Raw genomic sequence first — 27,009 nt, 5'->3', positions numbered from 1 at the left:
ATATATATGTAGATTGTAATCCCGTAATGAATTCGTAATCCTTTCGTTGTGCTACGCTAAAACGTAATTAAATTACCTGTAGCCTAGAAACATCGAATTGCTTTTGATTTTCTACTTCGGTGTACTGTGTAATCAAATTCATAACCGACTCCTTGCTGTTAAGAAAATCTGCTTCTTCGAAACCTTGCACTCGCGTAAAATGATGTACATGAGCCTGTAATATAATTCTACGATCACATGATTGTTTAAAAAATATCTGTACAACGTGCAACTACATATGTATCTTACCTTCCTTCTGTACAGCGTGTCAAATTGTTCCACGATATTTTTAAACAACGTCGACATGGCCGAACAGTTTAGCAGACACAAAACCGAGGCTGAATGTCCGGCCGGTGGCACAGAGCACAAACCTACTTTCATAGCTTCCCTGCTCCATGTCGTAAACTTCATTTTATCTTGAAATCTACAAAAACACGTTACATGTTTCGATCTTTCAATTATAATATGGTTCGGATGTTTCTCTGCTAAAACAAATACGGTGAATGGTGCACCTCTCGATGTTTCGTTTTAAATCGGTCATTGAACAATTTCCTCTTGCGATATGCGCACTACTTAGGACCATAGTATTTGGTTGCATTGGATCTATTTTAATTAGACGATTACTCCTTGACCACGCACTCATGAATAATTCGTCTTGCAGCCTTTAACATAATATCCAATGGCTAATCGATTTTGACAGAATTCAGTCACAATTCAAAGACGATTCAAATTCAATACATACTTTGCTTCTTTTTTTGTATACATTAGAGATGCGGGTAAAGCTATTGGACTGAAGCTACTGTATATATAATGCACTTTCGGATACGATACGAGATTCATTGCTATTTCATTCATATCAATGTTTAGCGCACCGGGAAATCTAGAACCACTAAACGTATATATACATTTTTTTTTTCATTCAATGAAGCATTGACATCAAAACACTTTCAAAATAGTTACTGTTACCTAGTTAAATGAAGAAGCATATTAACAATGATACTATTCATATCTTGAAATGGACGGCACGAAGCGTTATAATTTATCTGGGCCACGTTCTCCTTCTTCTTAGTTTGTAACATGCATATGTCCATTAACGAGGTATTGTCGACGGGAAACACGCACGTTGCATGTTCTAGAAGCTCTCGCGTTGCCAATAAAGTGTTATACGGAGCCGTAACAACATCTTGCATAAATGTTGGATACACACAAGATACCAATCTGTAGAATTTCTATTATTTACCATTTGTGGCAAATTGTAGTAAATATTAGTATGTTTAAAAACGAGTACCTATCTACGCTTGGATAGCTATCGGCTAACAGTTTTAACATAGATGTTCCTAATCCAGAACCGGTGCCACCTCCTACTGAATGCAGAACTAAAAAACCGTGTAGCCTAGAACATTTCTCTATGGTACGTCTAACAGTATCCTCCAATTTTTCATGATACATTGTACCATGATCGTGGTAGCCTACAGCCCTAAAAATTAGATGCATTGTACAAACTTGGTCCCAGGGATTCTCCACTGACCCAATATTCGTACATGGATAATCTGACTAAAAATTTACCAATTATTCCCAGATCCTGGATAGTTTGTTACTATGCAAGCCTGTTCATACAAATGATGCAGTGGACCTCTCTTCATTCCTGCTATTACAGTGTCTTCCATGTCAACTAAAACTGCCTAAACAACAAGAAATCAATAGATACATTCTGCTACAAGAAAATCAACAATTTACATCAACACAAATTTTATTACCCGGGCTTTGACCTTAGCTTTTTTTATGTCAGCGATACTCTTGAAACACGTACCGTGGGCAGTGTCAGGTAAATCGAAAAAACTGTTAAACGCATCAAATATATCGTCCGTTTTCTTAACATCATTATGTTGAATTTTTGGGAGGTTTACGCCAGTCGATCCAGTTTGCACACCGTACTCGTGAAGAGCCAAAGGCCAAAATGCTGAACCTATCTGGTTCCCGCATTGTCCGACTGTAATCAATTAATTAATTTCTTTGATTAAATTGTTTTGAAGTGATCCATTCAAACGTTGGTTACAATGTGTACATGCGACAAGAGTACCATAGCCGTAATATATAAGGGAAAACACACCTTGTACTGTAACGAACTGACTCATCGATGATGCGAGATACAATTCACAAGTTCTTTGTGTTTTCTTATGACGTGTCTTGGTAATTACGACGTGAAGAATTGTTTTCGAATGACACCAGTTCTCCCGCTATTTTTCACTTCGATCCTACCTGAAGTTCGCAAACATTAAATTCGTTAAGTGTAACAGATACTGCAGATGGCGCTACCCAGCTCTCATAAACGATTGCCCATGATTGCAATTCGCATAATTTTGCTCAAAATTCAGCTCACTGAACCATTTATGACATATTTTAATTTATGTTTTGATGTTCTTACGGAACACGCGTTTCCCGCTGCAGATGGCGCGACAAGCATTATTGAATTGTAAATTGCAATTACGGATGTAAAAGATACTGCATTCAAGTGCATACTCGTACAAATATCGCCCCAACAGATAATTATTAATGTTTCGTGTCGATTCGTAGAAATTCTTTGCACCTGTGCACAAATAGATTCTTGTCTATTAACAATGTAAATATGGAACTGAGAATTTATACTTCGGACAACGGCGGTAGTCGCGACAGTTATACGTTGAATAAGGAGTGGGGGGGACAATCGATCTTCACGCGGTCTCGATACTCGAATTTCAAATAAGCGAACGGCAATTCACGCTACTACAGTTGTACTGTATTCGCGAATGTTCAGTTGTCATTCATAGTGTTCGGTAGATGTATAACTAATAAAATGTATTTGAAAACAGTACAAGTTTTAAGTGTAATCGCATTGTTGTTACTTGTTTGTTGTTATTCTTGTACGGAATCCGCAGTGACCGAGGATTCAAGTAAGTCATTCTAACCTATATTTCCTATATTTCGAATAGAGTAGATCTGCCGATTTGAAAAATTGTTAAAAGTACAGAACTAACAGGAGTAAAATTCGTCTACGAAACATAATTATGGTCGTGCCCCTATTATTACGAGTCTGTATGTAGATTCATTAGGACTGCTGATAGAATAGTTTATTTAAAGCCAAGGATGGGCATAAGCATGGTATAAATACAGTATAAATACACGTGTATACGTATATGTTTATGCACACGTACATTATTGATTATAACGTTTAATATACTTATCTGTCCAATATTCTTCTTCTCACCCTGTTTTGCTCGTTAATGATACTGTATCCGATCATTATTCTATGTATAGACTTCTTTACCAGTTCGTTTTCCAAATTTTTTTTCAATTCTTCGTCGTCATTTTTGTATCTTCAAATGTTATCGATGAGTTCCATAACCCGTAAACAATAACTGATCATAAAATAATGATAATGACAATAATATTGATAATATAATGATACATTGTTCGATCTACGGTTCCCAGTACATTATCTAAACGTGGAAGATACTTTCGAGATCGACAATCCAGGATTGCATATATTTTGCCATAGAGCGAACTCGAAATATTTGATACACATATGGAAGAGTTTAACAGTAAGCAAACCCTCGTATCATTTCATTATGTCTGGGACGTTTCCGTCCTGTCCGAATATCTGCATAGATAGCGTATCATTGTTGAGCACATGTATATATAATGTATATTGTAGATGCACTTGAGTTCGGATCTAGATAATTACGATCTTTACGATGGAACAACGCCGGCGGAGGTGATCGAAAAGCACGATGACAATCAGCGATCATGGCGTTTCAATTTATTTGGTACAAAGAAAAGTAATAAATTGAAAGTCAATCCGTTCGAAGACACGTGTATAGGCGTGTACGCACAATCTTCGAAAATGAAGCAATACATGATTAGCATGACGCAAACACGTGAGTGTACCGTCAAACGACGGCAACGATTGCGCATACTCGGAATGAATTTACAAATATGGTATACGATACGCACAGATACACGTGTAAAAATTAAATGCATTTCGGGCCCTTGTTCGTAGGTGTCGATAGCTTGAAATTATCGTTAATGGTGCTTGGCATTATAACGTTCTGGAGCGCGCGAAAATTGAGCGACAATGTACTATTTTACTATTTGTGCGGCGTTATGCTTGGAATCACAACGTCGGCAATAATACTAGTCTATCTCGTTAGCAAACTATTGCCAAAGGTAAACACGATGTGGTCCTTCGAATTGGTCTCCTATTCGAATGCTTCGACAATCGTCGCAAGCGACGGCATGTTCTAATGCAATTACGATATCGTTTAAAGGGCAAGGCGATGTACGTGTTGATAGCAACCGGTTGGACGATGAGCTTTTATTTGATTCAAGCGTTATGGGAAAACGCGCAGGTGATCGTTATACAGTACAAAGAATGGCTCACTTGGTATATCTTGGTGACGTCGCTTATCAGCTTTGTGATTTGTTATCGTTTCGGTCCAGTAACGAACAAGAGAACGAAAAAGATTATCGAGTGGTTTTTACAGGTCTGTATCGTCACAGCTACGAAGAATCCAATGAACAATTACACAAACTATTGCCAACGGATCGAATCCCCGACAAATATGATTTAATCTATGAACCGTTCTGTTTATTTAGCTAGTGGGGTTGATCGCTATGTATTACAGCAGTTATTTCCGTGAAGCATCGTTTTTCTGTTGCGTCCTAATCGTTCTTCTTTATCATTTTCCTGTCAGTATATTACGCAGGGGAAGGAATTATTGGTAAGTTGTGAGCGTCGACAATCTCCAATTGTCCGGTCGTTTCTACACACTATAATATTACATTTATACGTAAGTCGAAATCGATGATATCCTTCTGACTGCATTACGCATTATCGTTGCGTTCTATTATTGTATCATATTCTTGTGTGGTCATAAAATGTCATGAGAAACGAACTTTCTCTGGCCGTGTACAGTTTTTCAAAGGCGATTTCAAAATGCAACACAACAGACGAACTAAAAATTCTGTAGAATTCGAAAATATAAGAATGATCTAACGTTCGGTATACTACATTTTGGTAAATGTAATTCGTGTCATACTGTCGCGTTACAATTTGGAATATTGGATATGTAATTCGATTTCTTCGTAACACTTTATCTACCGGAAGGCTATTAACCTTTAGCACTCCGAAGATTTTTATGATAAATTTTTCAATAATTGTGATCTACTAAACTCTACAGAACGAGACGAATGTTTGTATAATAAAACATTTCTTACAGACAGTGCCAGTTTTGTTTTTTCCTTATTCTTATTGTAAATCGTTTTGGTTATGGGTTGCTTTAGATTTAACTAATTGATTGAGCTAATCGGACAATAATTCTAATATTGGAGGACCGGATAATGGGAGTTCTACCGTGCTGCTGTGAAATTGTATAGAAATTAATAAGTAAACGATTTTGTGGTTTTATTTCTTATTTTATACTTTGTTATAAATATACAGAGAGACGCACGATTTTCCACCCACTTCCTGTCATTTGCAGAGACACATTTAAATTTCTGTACAAGGGCAGAATATTGCATCAGGAATGACGGAATGTATTTCGAGCGTTTAATTAAATAAAATGCATTTTTCTTTTGTTCGAGTCGTGTGATTTCCACTACGAGTAATATGTTAGTAAAAATATCGTGTGATACGTGTTTCGAATTTGTCTCGATATGTGTCTGTAGCTTTTGTTCCAAGCATTTTTGGTAACATGCCTGCAAGTGGGTAAAAAATCGTGCCTCGTTTCCGAGGTAACACCCTGTAACATTCGAGTGCAAAGGGTTAATAGAATGTCCAATCACTGTGCTATACTAAGAGAGATCTGAACAACCTTTCACGACATAACAATGCAAAACGAAATTATTGTCTAATACTATTATCATTACTTGCTGCGACGATTGAAATAATTAGAATCACTAAACAATGTGTTAAGAAAATATTGAAAACACACACTTTCGGAAATCTGAAAATGTTCGTCGGTAGATAATGTGTAAATTTCAGATTAAATTCAATTTATTCGCGCGACGATATCCATAATCTTGTTGGATTGGTCGCGCCCGATTAAGATCACGACCGTTTAAACGGATGCATTCGAAGAAACCGAGACACGTTCGTTTCTGCAGACTCGTAGGTCTATTCTTGTATCTCGATTGTGGTTTTGGTAGCGGTGACGGTAGCAGCAGTGTAGTGTAATGGTAATGGTAAACGTCGATGATAACGATAACGGTGGTGGCACGGTGTGGTAGCTGTAGCGGTGCATATTACATGTGTGCTTGTATTTGTGATCAGGAAGAGTATGTTTCCTGAAAAGAGAAAGTTATTAACGGACGATCAGTACCGTAAAGAAGGCGTAAGAGAAACGAACAAAGCGCTGACCGAACTGAAACAATACTGCTCTAGTCCCGAATGTAACACATGGAAGACCGTACTGAGGCTAAAGGATCCTCTCAGGTTAATATCAGGGAGACTCCAAAGACAATAAACTGGAGCGACGCAGACTCAGTCGATCGACAACACGAACCCATCGATTGAAATTCGCGTTGTTTTAGGTTCGCCAAGTTTATGGAGGGTGATTCGCATGTATCGGATGATGAATCGCTAGAATACGATGCAGAGATCACGAGGATCATAGAAGAGTGCGAGTATACGGACGACGAGGAAGACTAACGTTAACGATATCCCCCCCTATCGAGCGTGGTCCAGCGATTGTAAAAATATTCGGCAGAGATTTGCCGAGACGAATCAACGTCAATCTCTGCCTGCTACTGCGTCTTTGTACCTGGAAATGTGTTACTGTTCTCGGTGCCGGCGCACCGATTTTTTCTAATCAGATAGGAAGGCGAATTGATCTTTCTCCGTGCAAACAATGGAAAATAAAGGAGAATTCATGCAATTCGCGCAGACTTGCTTCTTTCTGCTGCGACGGCGAGTAGGATAGGATTCTTTTTAAGTCCGTTGGGAGATCAGCATCCCTTGGAGAGATGTAGGAACGAAGAAGGGAAGCTTTGTTCGAGAAACAGGATGTGGGTCAGTGGTAATCATCGGAGTCCGCTGTTTCGCCTCTGTCCTCTTTCTGCCCGATACTATACAGAGTAGAATCAGGCCGCCGCAGTTCGTTCTTTTTCCTGAACACTTTTCATTTTCTCAATGTTTCGGGGTGGAAGCCTGCAGGTCCGCAATCGCGAGGGCTGGGACGCCGCCGCCGCACGGTTGCTTTGTTACTCGCCTCGCAAGCGACTCGGCCGGGGGAATTTGGAACGCGCGCCGCGAATCTACGCTTACGCGGGATTAAAAGAGATTTTGTGTTTCGCCGTGCGCGCCGCGCCCGGTTTACGCTTCCTTTTGTGCTGTCGACCGTGTGTCCGCTCTTCCCCGATTCTTCGTCAACCTTTCTTTGCTTTCCCCCCTTCTCCAGAATCGATACCGTTCGATTCCGAACGGATGTCGCGTTACTTCAGAGGTTCTCGCCGTGCCGATTTTACCCGAATAGACGATAAAATACGAATTCCAAAAATTCTATGTAATTCAAATGGTTGTTGTTGCTCAAAATAGTCAAATATATAAGAAAATGTACCGATTTTATTTATTTTTTTTTTTCAGATCACTCTGTGTATAGTTATTAATTGTCGTATGTATAACAGCGAAACAGATTTGTTACGATCCATGGTGGAAATTAAGTCTCCAGTTCTGAATTTGTTTATTCTGAAACTTTTTAGCGCATTAAATAAACATGTAAGCATATACCATCGGCGGTACACGTGGCACCGATCGTGTTAAAGAAGTCTTACAGATTGTTGCTTGTGGAAGCTTATATGACAGTTTCATGCAGGTTCTGCTTCTTTAACAAGTTCGCCCAAGTACGTTTATTGCTGTCATTGTATTCTAAAAAGATTCGTAATTATAATGGCGTCCTTTGTACAGATTCGCCCGATTGGCAGTTTTACTAATTATACTTTAAATGTCGCAGCAAAGTTAATTATACTAAGATCGTACGTTATTATTTACATATCTACTTATTTAGATTTGTTACTCACTTCAATCCTCATATATTAAAAACCCTTTCCTGGGCTTTGAATAAATTTTTATTCAATCTATGTAATATTTATTTTCGTGAATGTCCAATTTGAATATAAAAGGAAAATATTTGCTGTATGTAGGGTTTATTTAATATCATTGACTTTTCCAAATTAACATACTTTTATATACTCTGACTTTACGCTTTAGACCCCGTTCGCGACAAAGATAGTTTATCCCAATATTAACAAAGTTATTAGAGTATAAAGATCGGGCCGCTTTAAGACAATCACGTCCGCCTTTCCGGATGAAATCGGCCGCTGTGCGCCGGTTCCACAGGGAACAGCGAAATCTGTGCGCGCGTACGACGCAGCGTCTTGAATTAGTTAACGCGCGAACAAACGGCCCGCCGTACGGACGTCGTGCGACGCGTTTGCTTTCACCGATCACGAGCAAATTGTCATCAGCCGGCAAACAACACCGATAGCAGGTGGTCGTCGATCGGGACACCTTGCAAAAAGGTTCGGTATCGGTGGTCGAGGCGTGTACGGAGCGGTTTCGGTGCATTCGCTCGATCGATCATATTCGATTACAAATTGCTATGGAACGCCCACGGATTACGAGCCGACGAGTTACGATAACGCGGCAGAAAGATCCTCGTTCCTTTCGTCGCGAGGATCGGCCGTTTCCGCGTCCTCGGCATTTTTAGACAGCGTTTACTATATTTTTCGAAATGTTCGAAAATCGATTGTATCGTAGAAGTACACGCCGCGAAATATTTGACGAGCTAGATCGTCGAGTAAATTGTATTTGGTCGGGCGGTTTGGTAGCTCGAGGAAGCCACGTGATCGGCAGGTGGGATTGGTGGCGGTCCAAAGGGCAGAAGCAAGATCAATAAGAAAAAGACTGGTTTTCCGTGATGCATGGCGCACCTGCTCCTCGCGGCGATACAGACGGAGGAGAATGGAGAGTGGAGATGGAGCGCCGAACACCTCAACCAAAACCGATCTCAATCGAGTCTCTTTGCTGAAAATCTGCCCGTGTAATTCGGAATATTTTCGACCGGACTTATCCCCACCTCTCTCTCTCTCTCCCTCTCTCGAATCCAGAACTCATCGATCCAATTAACGTCGACGTGTCCGCAAGCTTCTTTTTCGTGCTCAAGGAAAATGCACGGCTTCTTGCCTCACCAGAGGCCTTTCGGATCGAGCGCGCTGGGCCCCAGCGAGGGCCCGTGGAAGGGCCCGGGCAAGGTCTCAACGCGTGCCATCTGCCAACTAGTTGTTCGAGGACCAGTCGCTCGCTCTTTGCTTTCTACCTCCCGTAGCAAGAAGTAGACAACGAAAAAAACACTGGCAGCCTTTTAAATCGACTACACTCGCTATTTCGGTCGTTGCGTCGATTATTATTCTTATTATTAACGAGCTATATAAACCATGTCATAGATTTAACATACGTTGATTTATGTAAAATTTGGAAGGCTACAAATACTGGTTATAATGGATTTAAAGGAGTTAATTATTAGTACAGAATACAGAGATATATACAAGTTTTAAAAGACGACAAAGACGTAGTAAAGAAATCCAGATTGTTGATTAGTTTGCACGCAATTTTAATTATACAATTTTTATACTATAGTGAAGTTTTATTTCTTTTATTAATTATATAATTAATGTCTTTTTATATCTGCAGTAGTGTATTCGGCCAATATACCTAAAATGAGACGGTCGATATTTTAAAAATTTAAAAATAGATAATAATAATAATGGTAAATTCAGTTTAAGTAAGCTTAAAATAAAGGCTTTGTGTAGATATTTTTATAGTTTTATTGATCTTTTAATTGCGGTGGGGTAATGGGTTAAGGGAGATTTTTTCCTCGGATGTTTAAAACTGGTAACATTAATCCAATCTTTAACCCTTTGTGTTCCTTTTAAATTTATCCATACTAACTGAAATTAATAATAATAATACGCAATGATATATAATTTAATACAACAATGTTTTACTTTTATTTTTCAAATAAAAAAGTTTATTAACGTAATGCGCAAATAAAAAAGAAAGTTGTTGCTATTTGCACAGATTTCCAGAAAGTTTTTTGGCACAATCAACTGTGTCTCCGCGGCTTTACTGAAACTATTCTTACCCGGCAAGAAAAGAGGGCGAAATAAAGGCGATTATAAAGAGTAAATCCGCCACGGTTACTTTCTGCCCGAGCGTAAACGTAGCAAGCTGAGAATAGGATTGTAATTGTGCGAGAAGAGACACGGGTTCAATTACTTTGAAGGACACGTACCTCAGGAATTTAGTCTGTGCTGTTTCTAGTATGTCAGAGTAGTCATTGCTGGAGTAGGTTCTACATTTGAGTGCCGCATTCAAGGTGAGGAAGAACCATCGCCGGAAGCAGAACTTTAAAAGTAGTTGGTCTTTTGAAGATTGAATTCCGCATGGAAAATCCGGGAGCTTCGGATACTGAGAGTTTTACTTCGGTGAAACGTTCGGGAATAAAAGTGAACTCGAAAAGTATATGCCAAGATTACGAATAGTTAAATAGTTAGATAAAATGGTATCATTTATATCGGGTCGTAACAGGCTCAATCTCTCATTAGTAACATTTAGTTACTAATTTAGTTTAGATAGTGATTAACACTTTTTTTCGCAAAGTAAAATATGTGATTTTTATTATTTTATTTTCTATTTAATTTTATATTTATGTACATTATATTATTATTATTCTATTATTTTTACTGTACATTTAGTCTATTCTGATCTCGCAACATTTAACTCTAAAACGCTATATAAAAAATAGAGATTTGCAGTTCCCAAAGGCTTCGGCAATATCTTTTATTACTAAGATAAAATGAGAGTGGTCCACGATTTGATCCTAGAAGAACACCGGAAGTGACAGTAGCAAGTTGAGACAGGTGTCGATGAAAGAAAACTCTGAGATATATTTGATGAACAGCTTTCTAACTATTATATAGAGAGGCACGCAATTTACTGATGAGTGTTCTACGGTTAACCGAGTCAAAAGCTTTCCGGAAATCTGTACAAATAGTCATCAGCTTGATAACCCGTGCGCAGTTCACAAGATAGAAGATGCGATAGACTAATAGATCGACGATAATTGCTCTCCCAAGTAAGAAACCATGTTGTTCCGGGATTATATACCTCTTAACGTGTCTAGCAATTTCGCTAATCGCAATGTTCACGAAAATCTTAGCCCCTTACATTTGTCACGCCATTTGGTCGATACTTTGACTCTATATTCTGTGACTCCAGATTTAACCCTTTGCGGTCGTATTAAGTTTACACATAGCTGTCATACTGGTCGGAATTAATTTTTGTTGAATTAACAGTAATTCATAATATGCAATATTAAGGGAAAACAATATTTATTAATACTTTTCTAGAGTTTAGATATATGTAACACGGTAATATGTTTTAATATTATGCGAAAGTGAAAGAAATAAAAGATAATAAAGAGCTTTGGTGGCTGAGAGTAAACATACGACCGCAAAGGGTTAAAGATAGGAGTAATGATACCGGTTTTTAATATCTACGGAGGAAAACCTCACTTAATATATGAATTAAGCATAATATTCGAGGCATACTGAAAATGTACGATTCGAAAAAGATCGCAGGAATGGAATAAATGGCCCTTTATTATAATTTACTATTATTATTTATTTATTTAATGTGATACAGGAAAATTTTCTACTACACATGCACAGTAAAGTCTCTCTAATTTTCTCTCAGTTTAAATATTAAATATAAATTAAAATAAAAAATGTTTCTCTGTTTTGTTAACTCTTTTCTTTCAACTGTTTAATATCTTAAAACTGAGAGGTCGTGGTTATTACACCACATTTGCTCGCTACGATTTAATCTAACAATCTAACATGTTATAAACTAGGCTTTCGACGAGTAGGTGAACGCGCAGGTAGAAGTTCCGCGATCGATGACCTATCGCAATTTGTCATTTCTGAATAGCGTACGGCACACGATTCGGCAGTTCCTAATCTCGGCGATTCGATTCGATGGGAAGCACGATTGATGCCGAGCTACCGTGGTTAAGGCCAGTGTCGCAATCGATAAGCCAGAAGGAGACGGACGTAGAGAAAGATTGGGCGAGGGTGGGAGCGGAGTGGAAGAACTGGAGGATACAGACGGCGAGAGAGAGACGGAGAGGGAAAGAGGAGGAGAACACGTTTGCCAGGTCTGGGTTAACAAAAGGAGATACCAGCTAAGAGAGAGAGGAGCACCGAGGTTAAAGGTCACCGATCTCGCCGAACAAATTCACAACCGAGTCCTCTTTCTCTCTCACGATTCTGACCCCCTCGTTATCACACAATTACTCTCTTGCCTTCGAGCAGCGACGTTTGCCCGTGATCCTGAAACTTTTAATGGATCCCGCGAATTCGCGCGAATTTTTCATTTTACTCGATTCACGGACGGTGCCCGATTACGAGGTAACGGAAAACAAATTAAATACAACATCAGCGAGTACAATATTAAAGAGAGAATGCAGTAGGGATCTAAAAAAATTGTTCAGATAAATAGATGTGCGAATATACAGGGTGTTCTGCATTTTTTGAAGAAATGAGACTAATGCAATGAAATGTCCATAAATAATTCGTTAAGAATTTGTGACCAAAATACGGAACGTGGTCTAACCGCTGTTAAGTATACCTATAGTCCTTACGCAACAAGAAGGCACCTTTGCGGCTATATTTCCCCCTCTTAATAGCTGCCCCACTGCCGCAGCTATCGGACGCTATCGACCGCTGCCGATATTCGTCCCGGTTTTCCGCCAATAACGACCGATAGCTGCGGCAGTGGGGCAGCTAGTAGGAGGGGGGAATGTAAACACGAAGGTGCGTTCTTGTCGCGTGAGGACTATATATCTCCATTTCAAAGATTTCGCACGTTTTTGTGGAGGAATGATTGAATTTATTGCTGATTTCAATACTTATACCTTTTACATTTCTCATTGTTGTTATAACTTCTCAACAAAGTCATACAACATTTTAGTCTTATTTTTAATGGTAAAACATCCACTCAAAGTATACAGAGAAAATATGAGACACCCTATATAAACAGCGTTTCCCGAAGAAGCGTCGCAAGCATGTATCAACTCGACGGGTTAATCGCGTTTTCGTAATCCGGATCAAGTTCGTCACGAGTACAGTCGACAACTCTGTCGAAACGCTTCCAACGTACAAGGTCGCTGAGTTTCCGATCATTCGTCCCGCGAAAGGTTTCTCTCGGAACTTCCACTCGCAGACCGTTGTACGGGAAACTAGGCGAGGAATAGGAGTGTACGCGGATACTTAACGCTGAAAAGAAGCGCGATCTCGCGCGCTGGGGTAAACCGGCTTTTCTACGCTGCCCTACGCGTTTCCATGCGAGCCCGAACGAATGGGAGAGTTGCAATATTCGCGTATGCAGCCATCGGAACTCGCAAATTGGAAAAGTTTAAGTCAAACGATGCGCTCCGCTGTCCAGCGCAGCACCGCGATAGTTCGGGCGAGGGAACTTTTCGGTTGCCAGGACGACTGCGTCGCGGAGTTTTCAATTCGCGAGAACTATTTAACGCTACCCCCCCGGACAGTCGCCCGTATTCGAACGGACCAATCCATTCGCGATTGAATTCGAATGGGTGCGTTGTCCGGTTCGAAACTCCGGGGCATTATAAAATTAGATGTATGTGACGGTGTTTGATCCATGGGACAAACGTCGAAAGTCCGGACTACGAGATCTAAAAGTATCGTTTATTGCAAAATATTAGCAACAGTTCCTCCAAAGTACGATAATTTGTTGTTATAGGGAACTATAAGTTAGTAGAAATTTAAACTCGAAGTTTCACCCTTTGCGTTCGAGTGGTAAGTCTTAAGATAATCGTTATACTAATAAAGTTTAAATTTAATAGATTGTTAATCAGTGGAATTGTTGGTATGAGTCACAAGAATCAATATGGTATGCATAAAAGTGCACTTTGTTACATAGAATGGAGGTACTATAAGCCAGAAAGTTCATTTCTGATTTACAGTTAAAATGGCTTCGAGTGCAATGGGTTAAACCTAGTAACAACATGTTAATATTTTACCGACCTATAAATCAGCTTTTCACCAAGGCAATCAATAATTTATTATCTACGTATCTGAACCACATATTCTTTCGTATTATTACGTAATTTTTTAAATATATTAGGTATCTTTCGCATTCAATAAAGTAAAAATGAAATAAATATTGTTTATCGGTAACGGCTATGGAAATTTAAAAGTCTTAGTAGATTTAATTACCTTGTAATGACGTTTTTCCATTCTTTCATAGTCGAAATGAAGTTCCGTTCTTTTGCTACTAACAGTTGTACATTTAAGTAAATTGTAATCACAGGATAAATTGAAATTTTCTTTTTCTCGTAAGGGATGATTGCAATCCGAACACTTTTAATCCTTGTAATTGTGAGGGAAATTGAGCAAGAGATTAAACAAGCGTATACAATAAAAATGAATTACTGTAGAAACGAGCAGGCCACAAAAGAAGATAATTCACATCGTTTCATAGAAACAATTTACCCAAACTCTAGGCGAGTGTTATAATAATTTATATCCAATGAAAATAACATGATTTCTCTAATTACAAATTTAAAAATACCGCGTTCCGTAAACCTAGCGTCAATATTGCCCCAGCATCCCCGATAACGTCCCGTAATGAACGAAAAATCTACCGCGATCATCGATAGATTCGATCGCAGGTAGATCGGCAATTCGACACGGAAACAATCGGAGCTTGGTCGAGAAGAAAAGTCGATAAAATAGTTGGCGCGATGGTTGCCAGGGCGCGTCTAGAGAACCCCTGTTGAGGAAGGTGTGCGATAGTCGGCGTCGGTGGCCGGCGACCGATGGGCCAATGGGAGTAGCGAGGGTGCGGGTGCGCCACCATCGGCACCACCATCACCACCATTCCCTCCACCATCGTCGCCACCATCGTCGCCATCGCCACCATCATCGTACCGGGTCCCTCGCCTCAGAACGAGCGTGGACGTCGACCGCGACACGTCGTCCTTGCCAGTGATTCAGCTCGTGGCCGTGCTCGTCGTGCTCGTGACGTGTTGTGTGATGTACAGTGCCGAAGCCGTGTCGCGTCCCGTTTCGTCCTTACGCTAAAGACCGATTGGATCACCGAAGAGCGAAACCGTGTCCGGCCCCTCGTCCATGATTCGAACGTCGACCGGTCCAAGACCGTGACAACTGTTGGTGGCCGGTGCCCGCGAACGGTTCGCGAATGCCCGTCCCCGTTGTCCCGCGAACCTCGATCGAACGCCTCGCACAAGACTGGCACGGTGTTGCGCCGAATTGCGAAAGATCCCCGAGCGGCGGCTCGCAGAGATCGGTCATGGTAGACCGCAATACATCCGAAGGAATCAGGAGACAATTCGGAGGACCGTGCCTAAGGGACGTCGTCGGTGGCGCCGACGTGCAGCTGCAGATTCGAACGACGTAGATACCATATATCGGACCGCTTACAGTTTCGGTGTCGCGTTTCAAGAGCTTAACAGCGATCCGAGAGAATGCAGCGCACGGAGTGACAGTTTCGCGAATTTCGCCTCACCCCCGTGGACCTCGAGGATCCCGAGGACACCGATTTTCTTCTTCTCTCCACTCGATCTTTCCCATCTCGAGATCGAACTCGGACCATAGAGGTGAGACGCAAACGACTTTTCATCGTTCTAGAGAATTTCCAACCGTAACGGTTCACGATCGGGCGAACTACCTTTTGTATAGGACGATCTCATTACCGTGGGCAAATCGTTTCGCGCGATTCTGCCTCGAGACACGACATTACCGTGACGAATTATCTTTGAGCAGGCGCTACAGGCTCGCAGCGTGGCGCCACTACGGAGATCGAGCACCCGTTTCGCAGATTTTCCTCGATTTTCCTCCGCGTTCGTAACAGTTACCCAGCGATGATCAGCGACCCGATCTGAATTAGATTAGGATACATTGCAAGTTCTCGTAAACTGGATTAAACAGGTAGAGGTTTGCGCGTGAACGTTTGCCTCAAAAAGAGTCGCGTGCCTCGGTTTTGAACGCGAGCGATTTTTCTAGGGATTCCTCGTCACGCGTGCTCTACCGGCTAACTCTGTTGTTTAACCTTTGCTCGGTTTTTATCGATTGTCCCGCCGCGAGCACTCGCACGTTTAACCGGTTCGCTTCAGGTGTTAACGAACGCCGCGGCGAGAACCGCGCGGTGCAACGCGGCGCGACCGAAACGCAACGGGACGCGTGCATCTGTGCATCGAAGGCTGATAATTGGCTTCGTCTACTCCCGTGAAAGTCAGCCTACCGTCAAGTTCTCTCGGTTCATTCATCGTTACCGCGTTGCGTAATAATTGCTGGTGGTGCGCTACTACCGGCACGTGCCTCCGGGCTCTCCGCCGCGACTCTCGCTTCTTGGTTGCCCGGTTCGCTCGCGCGAACGCGCCCGTTCCGGTCGCTTTCCGAACGCTTTTCCAATAGACGGCGAACATATCCGTGTTGAAACGGCGAGGATGGAAGGACGTTTCGTGGTTAAGTGAACAACAAGCGGTCGACCACGAGTTTCCTATTATATAGGTCGAGGATTCTTGAAGAAATAGCTGCGAGTTTCGCCAGGCTACGGCGAAGATCGATCCGCGGGCCGGACCCCGCGAGCGAACCGTGCGGGCGACGTCGTTCGAACGCTCGATCCGTTTTCTCGGTGTGTTTCCATCGCGGAAGGAAGCCGGGCGAGCTCGGTTTTGCGGGCGGAAGCAATCGAAGGCAATCGGAAGAAGGCGTTTGCCGTCCGCGCGAAAGGCGTCGTTCGAAAACCGGATGCCCCCGGTCCGTGGTTGCGCCGTTCGTGTCGGGGCCGCTCCGGTGCAACCTTCGGGGTTATTTTTGTCGTTTCGTTCACCCTCGCGGTACGGAGTAGAACAAAAAGGGGTACTCCGGAGGCTGGTCTCCCTTTCGGATAAATTTATCGCTGGATCTCGAAGAAAGTCCGAGGCATTGCACGAAAACCGAGCGCGTCACGCTCCGTACGGGGGCTCACCGTTGCGTTGCGTTGCGTCGCGTTGCAGCGGAACATATTCTTGCGCGCGCGAGGGCAAGCGTACACGTAGGTCGGAGGCGTTGCGAACGAGTCGCGGCAGTGGGTATATACGCGCCAAGAGAAAGAACGAAAAGCCGGTCTTGGATGGAACACCTGCTCCACAGGTATGCGATCCTTTCCTTTCTACTCTCGTTCGTGCTACCTCCGCTGCTCGCGCTCGGGCTTTCCGTCCCGGCGAACGGGGTTCAACCAACCAACCAACGTACGAAATCATGGCAATAAGAGAAAGAGATCGCATGAAATCGCAGTTAAACGCGGCAACGCAACGCGTTTCGATCGAGCGCTCGCACCTCCGCGTGCGCGTCGCTTTCCGCCGCGGCCGTGCATCCGGCGTTGCACTTCTCGTCGAGTCCCATTTGTCGAGTAAATCTCTGTTCTCCCTCCGATTCCGAATGCGTTTTTATCGGTTACGAGTTTCCCGATTCTATTTCGCCCTGTTATCGGACGCCGATGCTCGCGTGATAGTAAACGAGCGCAGAAACTTTGAGAGTTTTGCCTGTCGGTTGTTGCGTGAATTTATCTTGCGTTCTATCTCGTCGTTGAAAGAATACGAAGCGGCTGTTAACTCTTCAAGGCACAAAATTTCAGGAAATAAATAGACCCATATGGCACAGAAATTTTGTCGCGTTTTTAATTAAACAAAGTTGTCATCTTTCCCTTGAAAGCATATAAAAACATAAGTAATAATTCAATCGAATTTGTTGTTATAGAATTATACTTAAATAGTCTCGCCGTGCTGTGGGAGTTTGGGAATGAACAGAATAAAAATGCAGCTATTACAATGCTACGAGGTGAGTCTAAAAATGTCCCACCATGCATTATCGTACATGAAAAGAGGTGGGACATTTTTAATCCCACCGTGCCCCCAAAGAGTTAAAGCAGGCGTAAAGATTATACGCGATACGTTCGATTGGGACGGTATCTCGTCTCTTGTCGCTTCGGATCGTTTGGGATCGCATCGACGAGGAGCGTTTCAACTACTAGAATTATCGGTAAACGTCTCGCGGTCGGGTAGACGCAAAACACCCGTTACAAGGAGCGACGGCTACATTCTCTGGAAACATTAAACACGTATCTACGCGCGCACGCGGAACGAAAACGATCTTCCGCGTTAAGGTGGATCGACGCTTTGCGAGGAAAAAAGCGATGGGTACGGGAGAGAAGAGGAGAAGAAGCGCGCGGACAGAGAGAGCGTCGCTCGATAATTTGCAAACAGACCACGCGACTACGACGACCGTTCTGGAAACGCGCGTCGAGATTCGACGGCCGATTTCACGATACTTTGTTCGCGGTCCTTCGCCTCTCGTCTCCTCGCAAGCGATTGTTCGAGTTGCAGCGGCCGGAACTCGCCACGCCCACGCCCCCGCTCCCCGGCTGTTCTCTCTCGTCTTCGTTCTCGCGTTCTTACTTATGGCCACAGGACCGAGAATCGGAACGAGGCAAAATCGAATCGACCGCGCTCGGCCGGCCAGCCGGAAGCTTTGTCGTCGTTCCTTCTCTAGCCAGCCGTCCGCTTTCCGTCCGAGCCACTTTCCACTTTTGTCTCGTTCTTTTTCTTCATTTTTCTCTTCTTCGTCGTCTCCACAATTTGCATCCCGGCGAACAGCGGAGCGGAGCGTGTTCGGTAACCCGATAGTCAAAACCTGGCTGCGCACTTTGGGGCACATTGCCCCGGCGAGCTCCATTGTTTCCTAGCAGTTTATCGTAACTCGACACTTATTGTGCATCCTATGCCTACGGCTGTGCTCATGCCACGGCCGGTCTCTCGCGTTCTTGGTAACCGGCTCGGCTCGCCTCGTTTCGCCTTGTTTCTCCTTTGTCTTCGGCTTTTCCCTCGCTTCTATACTTTCCGTCGCGCGCGCGTTTCTGCGCGGCACCAATTTCACGGCAGCGTCGATACACCAGCGTAGAGTGTCGCCCAGCCGGGAAATAAAAAGCCTAGACGAGAATAACAAAAAGCTAGGCGGAAGCGTGAAGAGGGAGAGAGCGATCGAGCGCGAACGTGTGTCGAACGCGTGTGTCGCGCGCGATTCCTGCTTCCCCGCTTGTCAAACTTCGAACGCGAACGGTCGATAATAACGGTTAACGCGAAAAGTTGCGTGCTGACCTGCAACGCTATTTCCAACCGATCGATACGGAACGCCTCCTGTTCTACACTGACCAAAGAATAGCTCGCGGGCTCTCTCTCTGCTCGAGGCTACTGACACGAATTATAGTTCCCATGCGCGATTCGACACGGTCGCCGGGGGGAGAGCACACGCGGAAAAACGACTTTCCTCGTGCGTACACGACTAAATCGACGTCGCGTTCCTCCGTAACAAGAGCAAACGATCCGCGCGATCGGGGACTTGTAAAAAAGCTGACGCCGGCGATCGTCGAGATCGGACCGGTTGAGCGAATAGATCGTCGCGTTGCCGCGGATATCTTAATCACGGTAGGAGAAGCCGGTTCGCGACGGTCGTTCGAGCTTTTCGGAGCCGGTTAGAGGGAATCGTTTCGTCGGATAGGTTACTAACGGTGCACAGGATTCGCGGGTAGAGAACGATCGAGAGGAAGACCAAGGACGAACGCGACGCGGCGCGTTTCCGCGTGGTCAAGCGGTTGGCTATAATCGTGCGAGAACTTGACAGTGACGGAAGAATGTGGGTCAAGGGGCGATGTGGCTCCGATGTTTACCATCGTCTCGCTCAAAGGAGCTAATTTCCTGCAAATTACACGTCAGTTCCCCCCTTGTCTCCTTTGGTTCCTGGAGACGCTGAACCGCAAAGCCTGTAATCTCCCTGCAACGTCGCGGCGAACTCCTCTCCTCGTTTACCCCTTTGTCCGTATTTGCCTTTTTTCCGGCTGCTGCGCTCTCTCTCTCACCCTTCGTTGCGTGCACATCCAGCGGCTCCCTTCTTTCGAACCGGGAAAAGAATCGTCGCGACGATCGCTTTGAGGCGACGGCTCCTTCAGGATCTCGCGGAATGTCGTAGAACGCGCGACAGTACGCGCGCTGCACACTCTTCGTCTTTCGTATAGGCGGCTCGCGCACTTCAGTCGCTCGAACGTTTTCCACCGAGTCGAAACACGATACGCTCGTATCGAATTCCTTGCGAGTAACGTGTCTCGAATAATCGGCAATAATCGCTTTCCGCATTTTTCTGGAAATCTGGGTTCAAAGGTTTCGGATAAGGACGATGGTTGTTATTGGATAATCCATTGCAAGGTTTTACTAACCCTTTCACTCGAGTGGTGACTCTAAGGCGCCATTAAAAATTATAGCACAGTCTAAAATAATTTTTACATTAGCATGTAGTTCAGGTATTACCGTACACATATAAATTGAATTTCTATTTTTATTTTGTAGGGAAGCGCGTTTAAACGAACGTCTTTACTGTTCGAGTTATACGCTTAATCGTAGGAATATTGACGAGCCGTTACGCGGTGGTGAAAAAGGATACTATAGGAAGCGGAAGAAACAGCAAATATTTAATAATATCTTTTGCTTCAGCGCAAACGTCCGTAGAAGTTGAATATAAAAATTTTATCTCTCGAATCAGTTCATTTCAAGCTTGGCGAAGGATGAAAGTAGTAGCATTAAAAATAGCATCAAAATAAAGGATACTTTCTCCCTTGTTATTTATTGTTTAAAACTTTAATATCGATTCTAATTATAATGGCTGTCTTCAGATGCGTTAAATAGGTGTAAAAATAAGTGGATATATTTTTCGGAAACTTTTAAGTAATGTTTCTCGAAGATGGTTTGGAAAAGGAAATTCATTGTTCAAGTCTGTTTGACGAAGTAGTCATGACTTTCGGTCGTGTTAATTTTTCTGTTAACATTAAGAATGTAAAATGTAAAATTTCATCACATTTGTATGTGCGCTTCAAGTAAGTTTCCAGTAACAATTAGTGACAATTATAAGCTTTAGTAGCAATTATAATACTTGAAGATGTAAATATTCTTTTCCTTTCATTTTTATTATCATCGTTTTGTATTTCTATTAATGTTATCTTTATTGCAAATTTTATTTCCGGTAACAATCTTTTTCTATACATTATTTTATTTAGTTGTTCTAATACATACTACATTAATCTCTACAACTCCTAACAAAATTTGTTAATAAACATGTAAATTATCATGCAAAATAAATTTACAAGTGATTAGCAATCACAAAATATTGAATAACAGTACTTTTAAAATAGACAAGTGACCACACAATTTTTCAACCTGATGCTACTTTCAAACTTCAACGATGCTTTTTCTATTCCTTCTCAGTTTTTATTTCATTAATCTCATTCGTTCAAATTAAACTCTCGTCGCTTGAAGATCCGTGTTTTTAAATGAGTCCCCGCAGTCATGTGAATTAAAAGACGACCACTGTGCCCAGCAGCAAGGCACAGTCTGTGCCGCACTCTTTCAATGCTATTAGTATGTGATTTATAGTATTCACGACACTGCTACATCTGTCTCCTCAGGACACAGCAGAGAATTCGGAGGGTCTACGTCCCAGATGGCTCAGAATACATTAGATGACTTTTTCATAACGTGCTTCGGAAAATAAATTAAAAAAGAAAGTGATACCGAGATCTTCGACATAATTAAATGTGGTTAATAAAATACCATTGAAAGTATAATTATAAACTAGATTATTCTAACTACACTCACATATTTAGATCGAGGGATTATTTATTTAACAAGCTCTATTCCTGCAGCCCGTCAAGCTAATTTTTAAATAATTTATTGCTTTGCTGATTAGACAGATATCGATAAATCATTACATCGTCGTTATATAATAAAACTTTCACGTCTCGGAGTACTCAACACTTTGCCGACCGGTAGCTCATAAATCGGCTTTTTACCAAGGCAACTAATAATTTATTATCTATGTATCTTATCTTTATAGGCACCCGTATTATTACATAATTATCTAAATATATCAGATATCCTTCGCGACAAATTAAAATAAAATATTTATTGGTTAACGGTAATGTTATGGAAATATGTAAATGTTAGTAGATTTAATTACCCTACAATGATATAAATATTTACGGTCGAATATCCGGTCGGTAAAGCGTTAATAGAAGTTTTTTCTATCACGTCGAGATACATACTCTCGACTTTAAAATGCTATAAAATATTTGCGATGCTTCACAACGGTTGATCAATGCTCGTATCCCGGTTAATACCGTATTTAGGTAGCAACATACGAGAACGCCGCGCGCGCGCTTGGTACTTGTTGAGTTCGTCTAATGAGATTTACCGGTATATCCAATTACCTAAAGTGCTTTCCCGATCCCCGGTCGTTTCGATCCCTATCAATCGACGAACATCCCTCCTGGCCGGCGGCGGTCGGCCTCGGTCCCGTCGCCAGCCGTATTTAATTTCGCGACTTAATTTACCGTGAACCGCGCCGCCGATTGTCTTGTCGAAAATTCGCGGCGCAAACACACCGAGAGAGAGAAAGAGAGAGAGAGAGCCTGATATCGTCGCCGTTGCGAAAACGAGCAGCGGACCGGACGCTGCGGCGCAGCCACGGTGCGGTACGGTCCGTCGAATATATTGAAAGGAGGAGACGCGGAACAATGGCTGGGAAGCGCAACGAACGAAGATTACAGGTACATTCGTAGTTTGCTGTTCCGAGTCGCTCGACGATGGTTGACGTTGGGCCCCGGGGGGGAGTTTGATCGATCGAAACTACTTCCATCGAAATTGCCTCGCAATTTTAGCCAGCTTCCGATCCCGAGCCTTCTCGTCGAGCTGGCTCGCGGTTTGAAATTTCACTTTGAGCCACTCCGCGATCGAGGCATTTTCATTACACCGGCGCAAAGAGAAAACCGGTCGTGAAGGTTTTTAGGCATGCCGGAGGTGGATACTAATTTCGTCCCCCATCGGAATCGAGACGACGATTCCACGGATCCGCGGTTCCGTGGCAGCGCCATGGCGGCGCGCAGCCACGAAGGGAAGCGTCGGATGCCAACCGCAGACTAATTGAATACTTCTCATTATCTTCCACAAAAGATGCTCGGTTCTTTCGTTCCGAGTTTAGCCGGGCCCGGCTCCAGCCTGGAATAGGCATGCCGTGTACCGTACACCGGATAGGATATGCCGTGCACACGAAGCTGTGTGCACGATGCACGGTTGCACAATGGCTCCTCGAGTACACCGCCGCTCCCTCCTCTCCGCGATCCCCACGCGGCTTCCGTGCCTCGGAACGTTCGCTTCCGAATGCACGCTTTCCGCGCGTACTCGCGTTAAGTTGTACTCCGGCGATAGTTGTCCGGCCGCTTGTTTCCATTCTCTTTCCATACGGCTCTTTCCACGTTGCGACGAGGATGACGTTTCCGATGCGCAGCCACGCGCCGTTCAGAGTCTTTCACCGCCTTTTGCCTGGCTTTCGCGCTGGTTCCATTTATAGATCGCCCGTTCCTTCGTTCTCGCGTGCACGATTTCCTCGGCTACGGGACTCTTTCCACCCGTTCTTCTTGCCCCGAGCCCCCGATCATCGGCACCGACCGATCTTCGACGGCGCAACTCTCGTGTCGCGTGGCGTCCGCCGTTCCGATCAGGCGCGCGATTATTTTCGTCGACGCGGCCGAGGCCTGGGAAGGAAATTACACGTTGCGCGCATAAATTTGCATCGACGAGCATCGGCTTTATATTCCTTCCGCTACCTTCCTCGATCGCAGGCTTTTACACCGATTACACCGCGCCGCGCGGACCCAGACGCTCCAAGACTTTTCCCGATGATCGCGGACGCGATTCCGAACATCTCTTCCCTTCGCGCTGTATTTTTAGTCCGCCGGCAGAGTAAGCGGAAGGCAATCATTTTGGGATTTCGGTCGGGATCGCCGGGACCGCGAAAGAGAGACGGTGAGAACGTAGGCAAGGCTGCCGCCGGGAGTGCCGAAGAAATAAATGGAAAGTTTGAGCAAGGTAAATCCTCTGCCGGTATATGAAATCACACACCCCTTTCCACCGTCGTTCCGTCTCTCGTCTCGACGACGGTTTCTTTACTCCCGATCCTCTCTCTCTCCTCGTCCCGGCTCCAATCATCGCGCCGTATCGGAGATATCCGCGAGAAATCTGCATGCGTTCGCACCGGTATTCTCCGCGAAGTCTGCGCTATTTACTTTAAACGCGCTATCGATTTCATTTCCCGTTATCGCGAATCGGACTCACCAGCGGAATTCCATTTCCGTCCTGGTTGTCGGATACAGCGCCCGATCGAATCGAACGGAACCGCGGCGAGATAAGGACAAATCTGCGGCAGTTTTTTCTAGATCGACGATTCCGACTGCGACGGAGAAGTCCCAGGACCCGTCGGATTACCGATTAGAGAGCCAACCGTGTGTACGCAGACGCTAGCTATGCCGTATCTCCTCGATATTCGTAGTCGAAACGATCGATCACCGTCTCTACGTGACATCCGTAGCATGCGATACCTTCCTTCCGCTTCGTCGAGACCCGCGATGGTTTTCTCCGTCGTCGAAAGAGTTGAAAAACCCCGGCCGCTTCCTTTGGGGTGTTGCAAAGAAACAAACACACACACACCGTCTGCCAGCGTTTCGCGCGATAAACTCGCGCGAGTATTTACGGTCGAGCGTGGCGAAAGGTTTATTTTCTTTGGCCTCGTGTGTCCGAAGGGGGGAGGGGTGGGGGGGGGGTGGCGGCGGACTGCTTGTATCGGCACACGTACGGTTTACACAATCAGCACCCTCGGCAAACGCGCGCCCAGCTTTTCCCGGACTCTTTGTTAATCGTATTTGGGAACTGCTGGGCGCAACCGTTCGTCGAAAACTGAACGGGCGCGGCGGCGGTTCTGCTTCCTGCAACATTTTCTATCGACGATTATCGAGCATATTTCGGTCTTGGCGCGGCTGTTCTACGATATAATGGTCCAACGACCCGGTAGATTATTCGTAGTGTGTTGTTTGTTAACAATAAACCTAGCATCGCAGGTCAAATGACCGGTTTCACATGTGTGATTTCACAATTATTGGATTATTGATTTTATCCTATATATTTAATTTATAAGTGTGTATTATTTTTACTATATTTATCATTTTATTTACTTAATTTATGTACCTAATTTATGTACTGAATTTATGTACTGAATTTATGTACTTAATTTCGTATACTTAACTCATGTATTTAATTTTATATATTTAACCCTTTGCATATTCAAAATAGTTTATATAGTTAAAATAGGTTCATATGAAATATAGTTAGTCGATTTTAGTTATAGTTTCCCTGATCGACAATATTTCCATTTTATATAACCTATCGCATTTTATCCATATAAAATTGAATCACGTGACTCGCGCAGCAGTTGCACTTTTAACAGTATTTTAAGCACTAATAACTACGATAATTTCTAAATTATCTCGAGACACGATAGAATAATTTTCAGTGTTGCCTCAGAGTCACCGCACGAGTACAAAGGGTTTACCCTAGAACGACCCCTCAACAATTTTAAATTGCCTGCAAACGTATAAATGAATACTAAAACATTACGGTTTACCTTCCAACTCACGTGCTTCATATTTCACAATGTGAAAATAATAAATAATATTTGTATTATTAACCCCTTGCACTCGAAGCCATTTTTACTGTAATTCTAAAATAACTTTTCTGACGTATAGCATTTCCATTGTATATAACAAAATATTTTTTATACAGATGAAGTCGAATCTTGTCACTCATGCAACAACAGTTATACGTTTAATAATTTTTGAAATTTAATTTTTCCATAAAAATTATTTTGGAATGGTACCGTAACTATTTTAGCCATGCCATTCGAGTGCAAAGGGTTAAAATTTTATTTTGAGCGGTCCGCAACCCGGCGATGTCACTGATTCCGAAAAAATAGAGAGAGAGGTCGTTCCGGGGTTAAGAAAAACGCTTGAATCCGAGAGTCACGATTAGTAGATCGCTACTTCGTCCTCGATCGGTGAAAACAGGAAGAAAGAGCGGTGGGCCGTGTGCATCTACTTATCGATCCCACGGCATTCGAGGATCGTGTGCGTTACGATAAGTGGCGAGCAGAACTTATTCGCATCGTTTCGATCCAGCACGAACAGAAGGGCCACCAGGGTCGTGTTCCTCTTTAGATCGCCGATAACGAGCGTGTACGATCGTTATTTTACATTCGGATATTACGACGTCGTAACCAACAAGGGGGGAGAGAGAGAGTTTCTCCGCGTCCTTCGTTCGCGCTCGGGCGCCTTCGTTTGTATCCGCGCCTTGTTTTCGTTAGCTCGTCGCCGACGGATTTACTTTTTCCTCGACGTCTCTGGGTGGACTGCGCGGGCGGCGGCTTCGCCGATTGTTTGGAATTTACAAGGGGATCAACCCGATCGCAATCCATGCTGGAAACGCACCGGTATTCCGTCCGTATATAAAGCCCATTTAGGTTGCCGGTGTTTAGCAGTGTGCGGCATCGGGTATTGATTAAATGGGAGGGCACGTGGGCGAGGAGAGAAACGGGAAACGAGAAACAGGAGTCGAGAACCCGGAATAGGAAGAACGGCGTGGAGCAGGAGAGATATTACGGTAGATAGAGAGGGAAATGCAGCGACACACACCCTCTCCCTCTTTCTCTCTTTCTCTCTTTTCCGCTGTTTCTCTCGCGAATCGAAGTGCGAAACTAACACGAGACGAGAAAAGCGCAGCCAACGGGGTGCAGTTTTTCACTAAATATTACGGTCGCCGGTTTCCATTTCCGTTCCGATTTTTTTTTTCCACGCTTCCGTGAACTAACGAAAGGCGTGCAGATTAAAATTCTAGAATTTACTATTTATTTGTATTCACGGTC

At 43.5% G+C, this 27,009-nt stretch overlaps 3 protein-coding genes across 6 annotated transcripts in view; 2 read left to right on the top strand and 1 right to left on the bottom strand.

Annotated features, from left to right (window-relative positions):
• Positions 1-67: 67 nt before the first annotated feature.
• Positions 68-2,690, bottom strand: LOC144469941 (tubulin epsilon chain). 3 transcript variants are annotated; one of them, XM_078180678.1, is made up of 10 exons: positions 2,627-2,690; positions 2,150-2,298; positions 1,797-2,029; positions 1,606-1,721; positions 1,328-1,516; positions 1,006-1,257; positions 782-928; positions 552-701; positions 289-463; positions 68-214 (listed from the first exon to the last, which is right to left on the bottom strand). In XM_078180678.1, the coding sequence occupies exons 2-10, from the start codon at positions 2,172-2,174 to the stop codon at positions 68-70; spliced, it is 1,434 nt and encodes a 477-aa protein (XP_078036804.1). In that variant the 5' UTR covers positions 2,175-2,298; positions 2,627-2,690. The 3 variants fall into 3 exon arrangements, with proteins under 3 accessions (XP_078036804.1, XP_078036805.1, XP_078036806.1); XM_078180679.1 differs by lacking the exon at positions 2,627-2,690 and having other exon boundaries at positions 1,809-2,029; positions 2,150-2,283; XM_078180680.1 differs by lacking the exons at positions 2,150-2,298; positions 2,627-2,690 and having other exon boundaries at positions 1,850-2,064.
• On the top strand, positions 2,411-8,118 carry Nemp (Nuclear envelope integral membrane protein). Its single transcript, XM_078180681.1, has 8 exons — positions 2,411-2,969; positions 3,508-3,617; positions 3,731-3,953; positions 4,076-4,242; positions 4,344-4,559; positions 4,672-4,796; positions 6,347-6,508; positions 6,607-8,118. The coding sequence occupies exons 1-8, from the start codon at positions 2,873-2,875 to the stop codon at positions 6,722-6,724; spliced, it is 1,218 nt and encodes a 405-aa protein (XP_078036807.1). The 5' UTR covers positions 2,411-2,872; the 3' UTR covers positions 6,725-8,118.
• A 6,991-nt stretch (positions 8,119-15,109) lies between these two features.
• Tinc (transmembrane protein tincar) overlaps positions 15,110-27,009 on the top strand; it is a 34,691-nt gene continuing 22,791 nt past the window's right edge. For both annotated transcript variants that reach the window (XM_078180690.1, XM_078180689.1), the window contains exon 1: positions 15,110-15,776. The gene's annotated coding sequence lies outside the window, so the exon portion shown is untranslated. The remainder of the gene's footprint in view (positions 15,777-27,009) is intronic.

The sequence above is a fragment of the Augochlora pura genome, chromosome 5 (genome assembly GCF_028453695.1).
Source record: "Augochlora pura isolate Apur16 chromosome 5, APUR_v2.2.1, whole genome shotgun sequence".
NCBI lineage: Eukaryota > Metazoa > Arthropoda > Insecta > Hymenoptera > Halictidae > Augochlora > Augochlora pura.
This window is presented reverse-complemented; position numbering and strand designations above follow the sequence as displayed.

Bases quoted from the DNA above. Each gene is read 5' to 3' on its own strand.
- LOC144469941 (XM_078180678.1), bottom strand. From the start codon at position 2,174: ATGAGTCAGTTCGTTACAGTACAAG. The intron at 1,517-1,605 runs GTAAATTTTTAG...TCTAATTTTTAG, and splicing joins CCAGGATCTGGGAATAATTG to GGCTGTAGGCTACCACGATC. The intron at 464-551 runs GTGCACCATTCA...GTGTTTTTGTAG, and splicing joins TTAAAACGAAACATCGAGAG to ATTTCAAGATAAAATGAAGT.
- Nemp (XM_078180681.1), top strand. From the start codon at position 2,873: ATGTATTTGAAAACAGTACAAGTTTTAAGTGTAATCGCATTGTTGTTA. The intron at 3,618-3,730 runs GTAAGCAAACCC...TGTATATTGTAG, and splicing joins ACATATGGAAGAGTTTAACA to ATGCACTTGAGTTCGGATCT. The intron at 4,560-4,671 runs GTCTGTATCGTC...CTGTTTATTTAG, and splicing joins TTATCGAGTGGTTTTTACAG to CTAGTGGGGTTGATCGCTAT.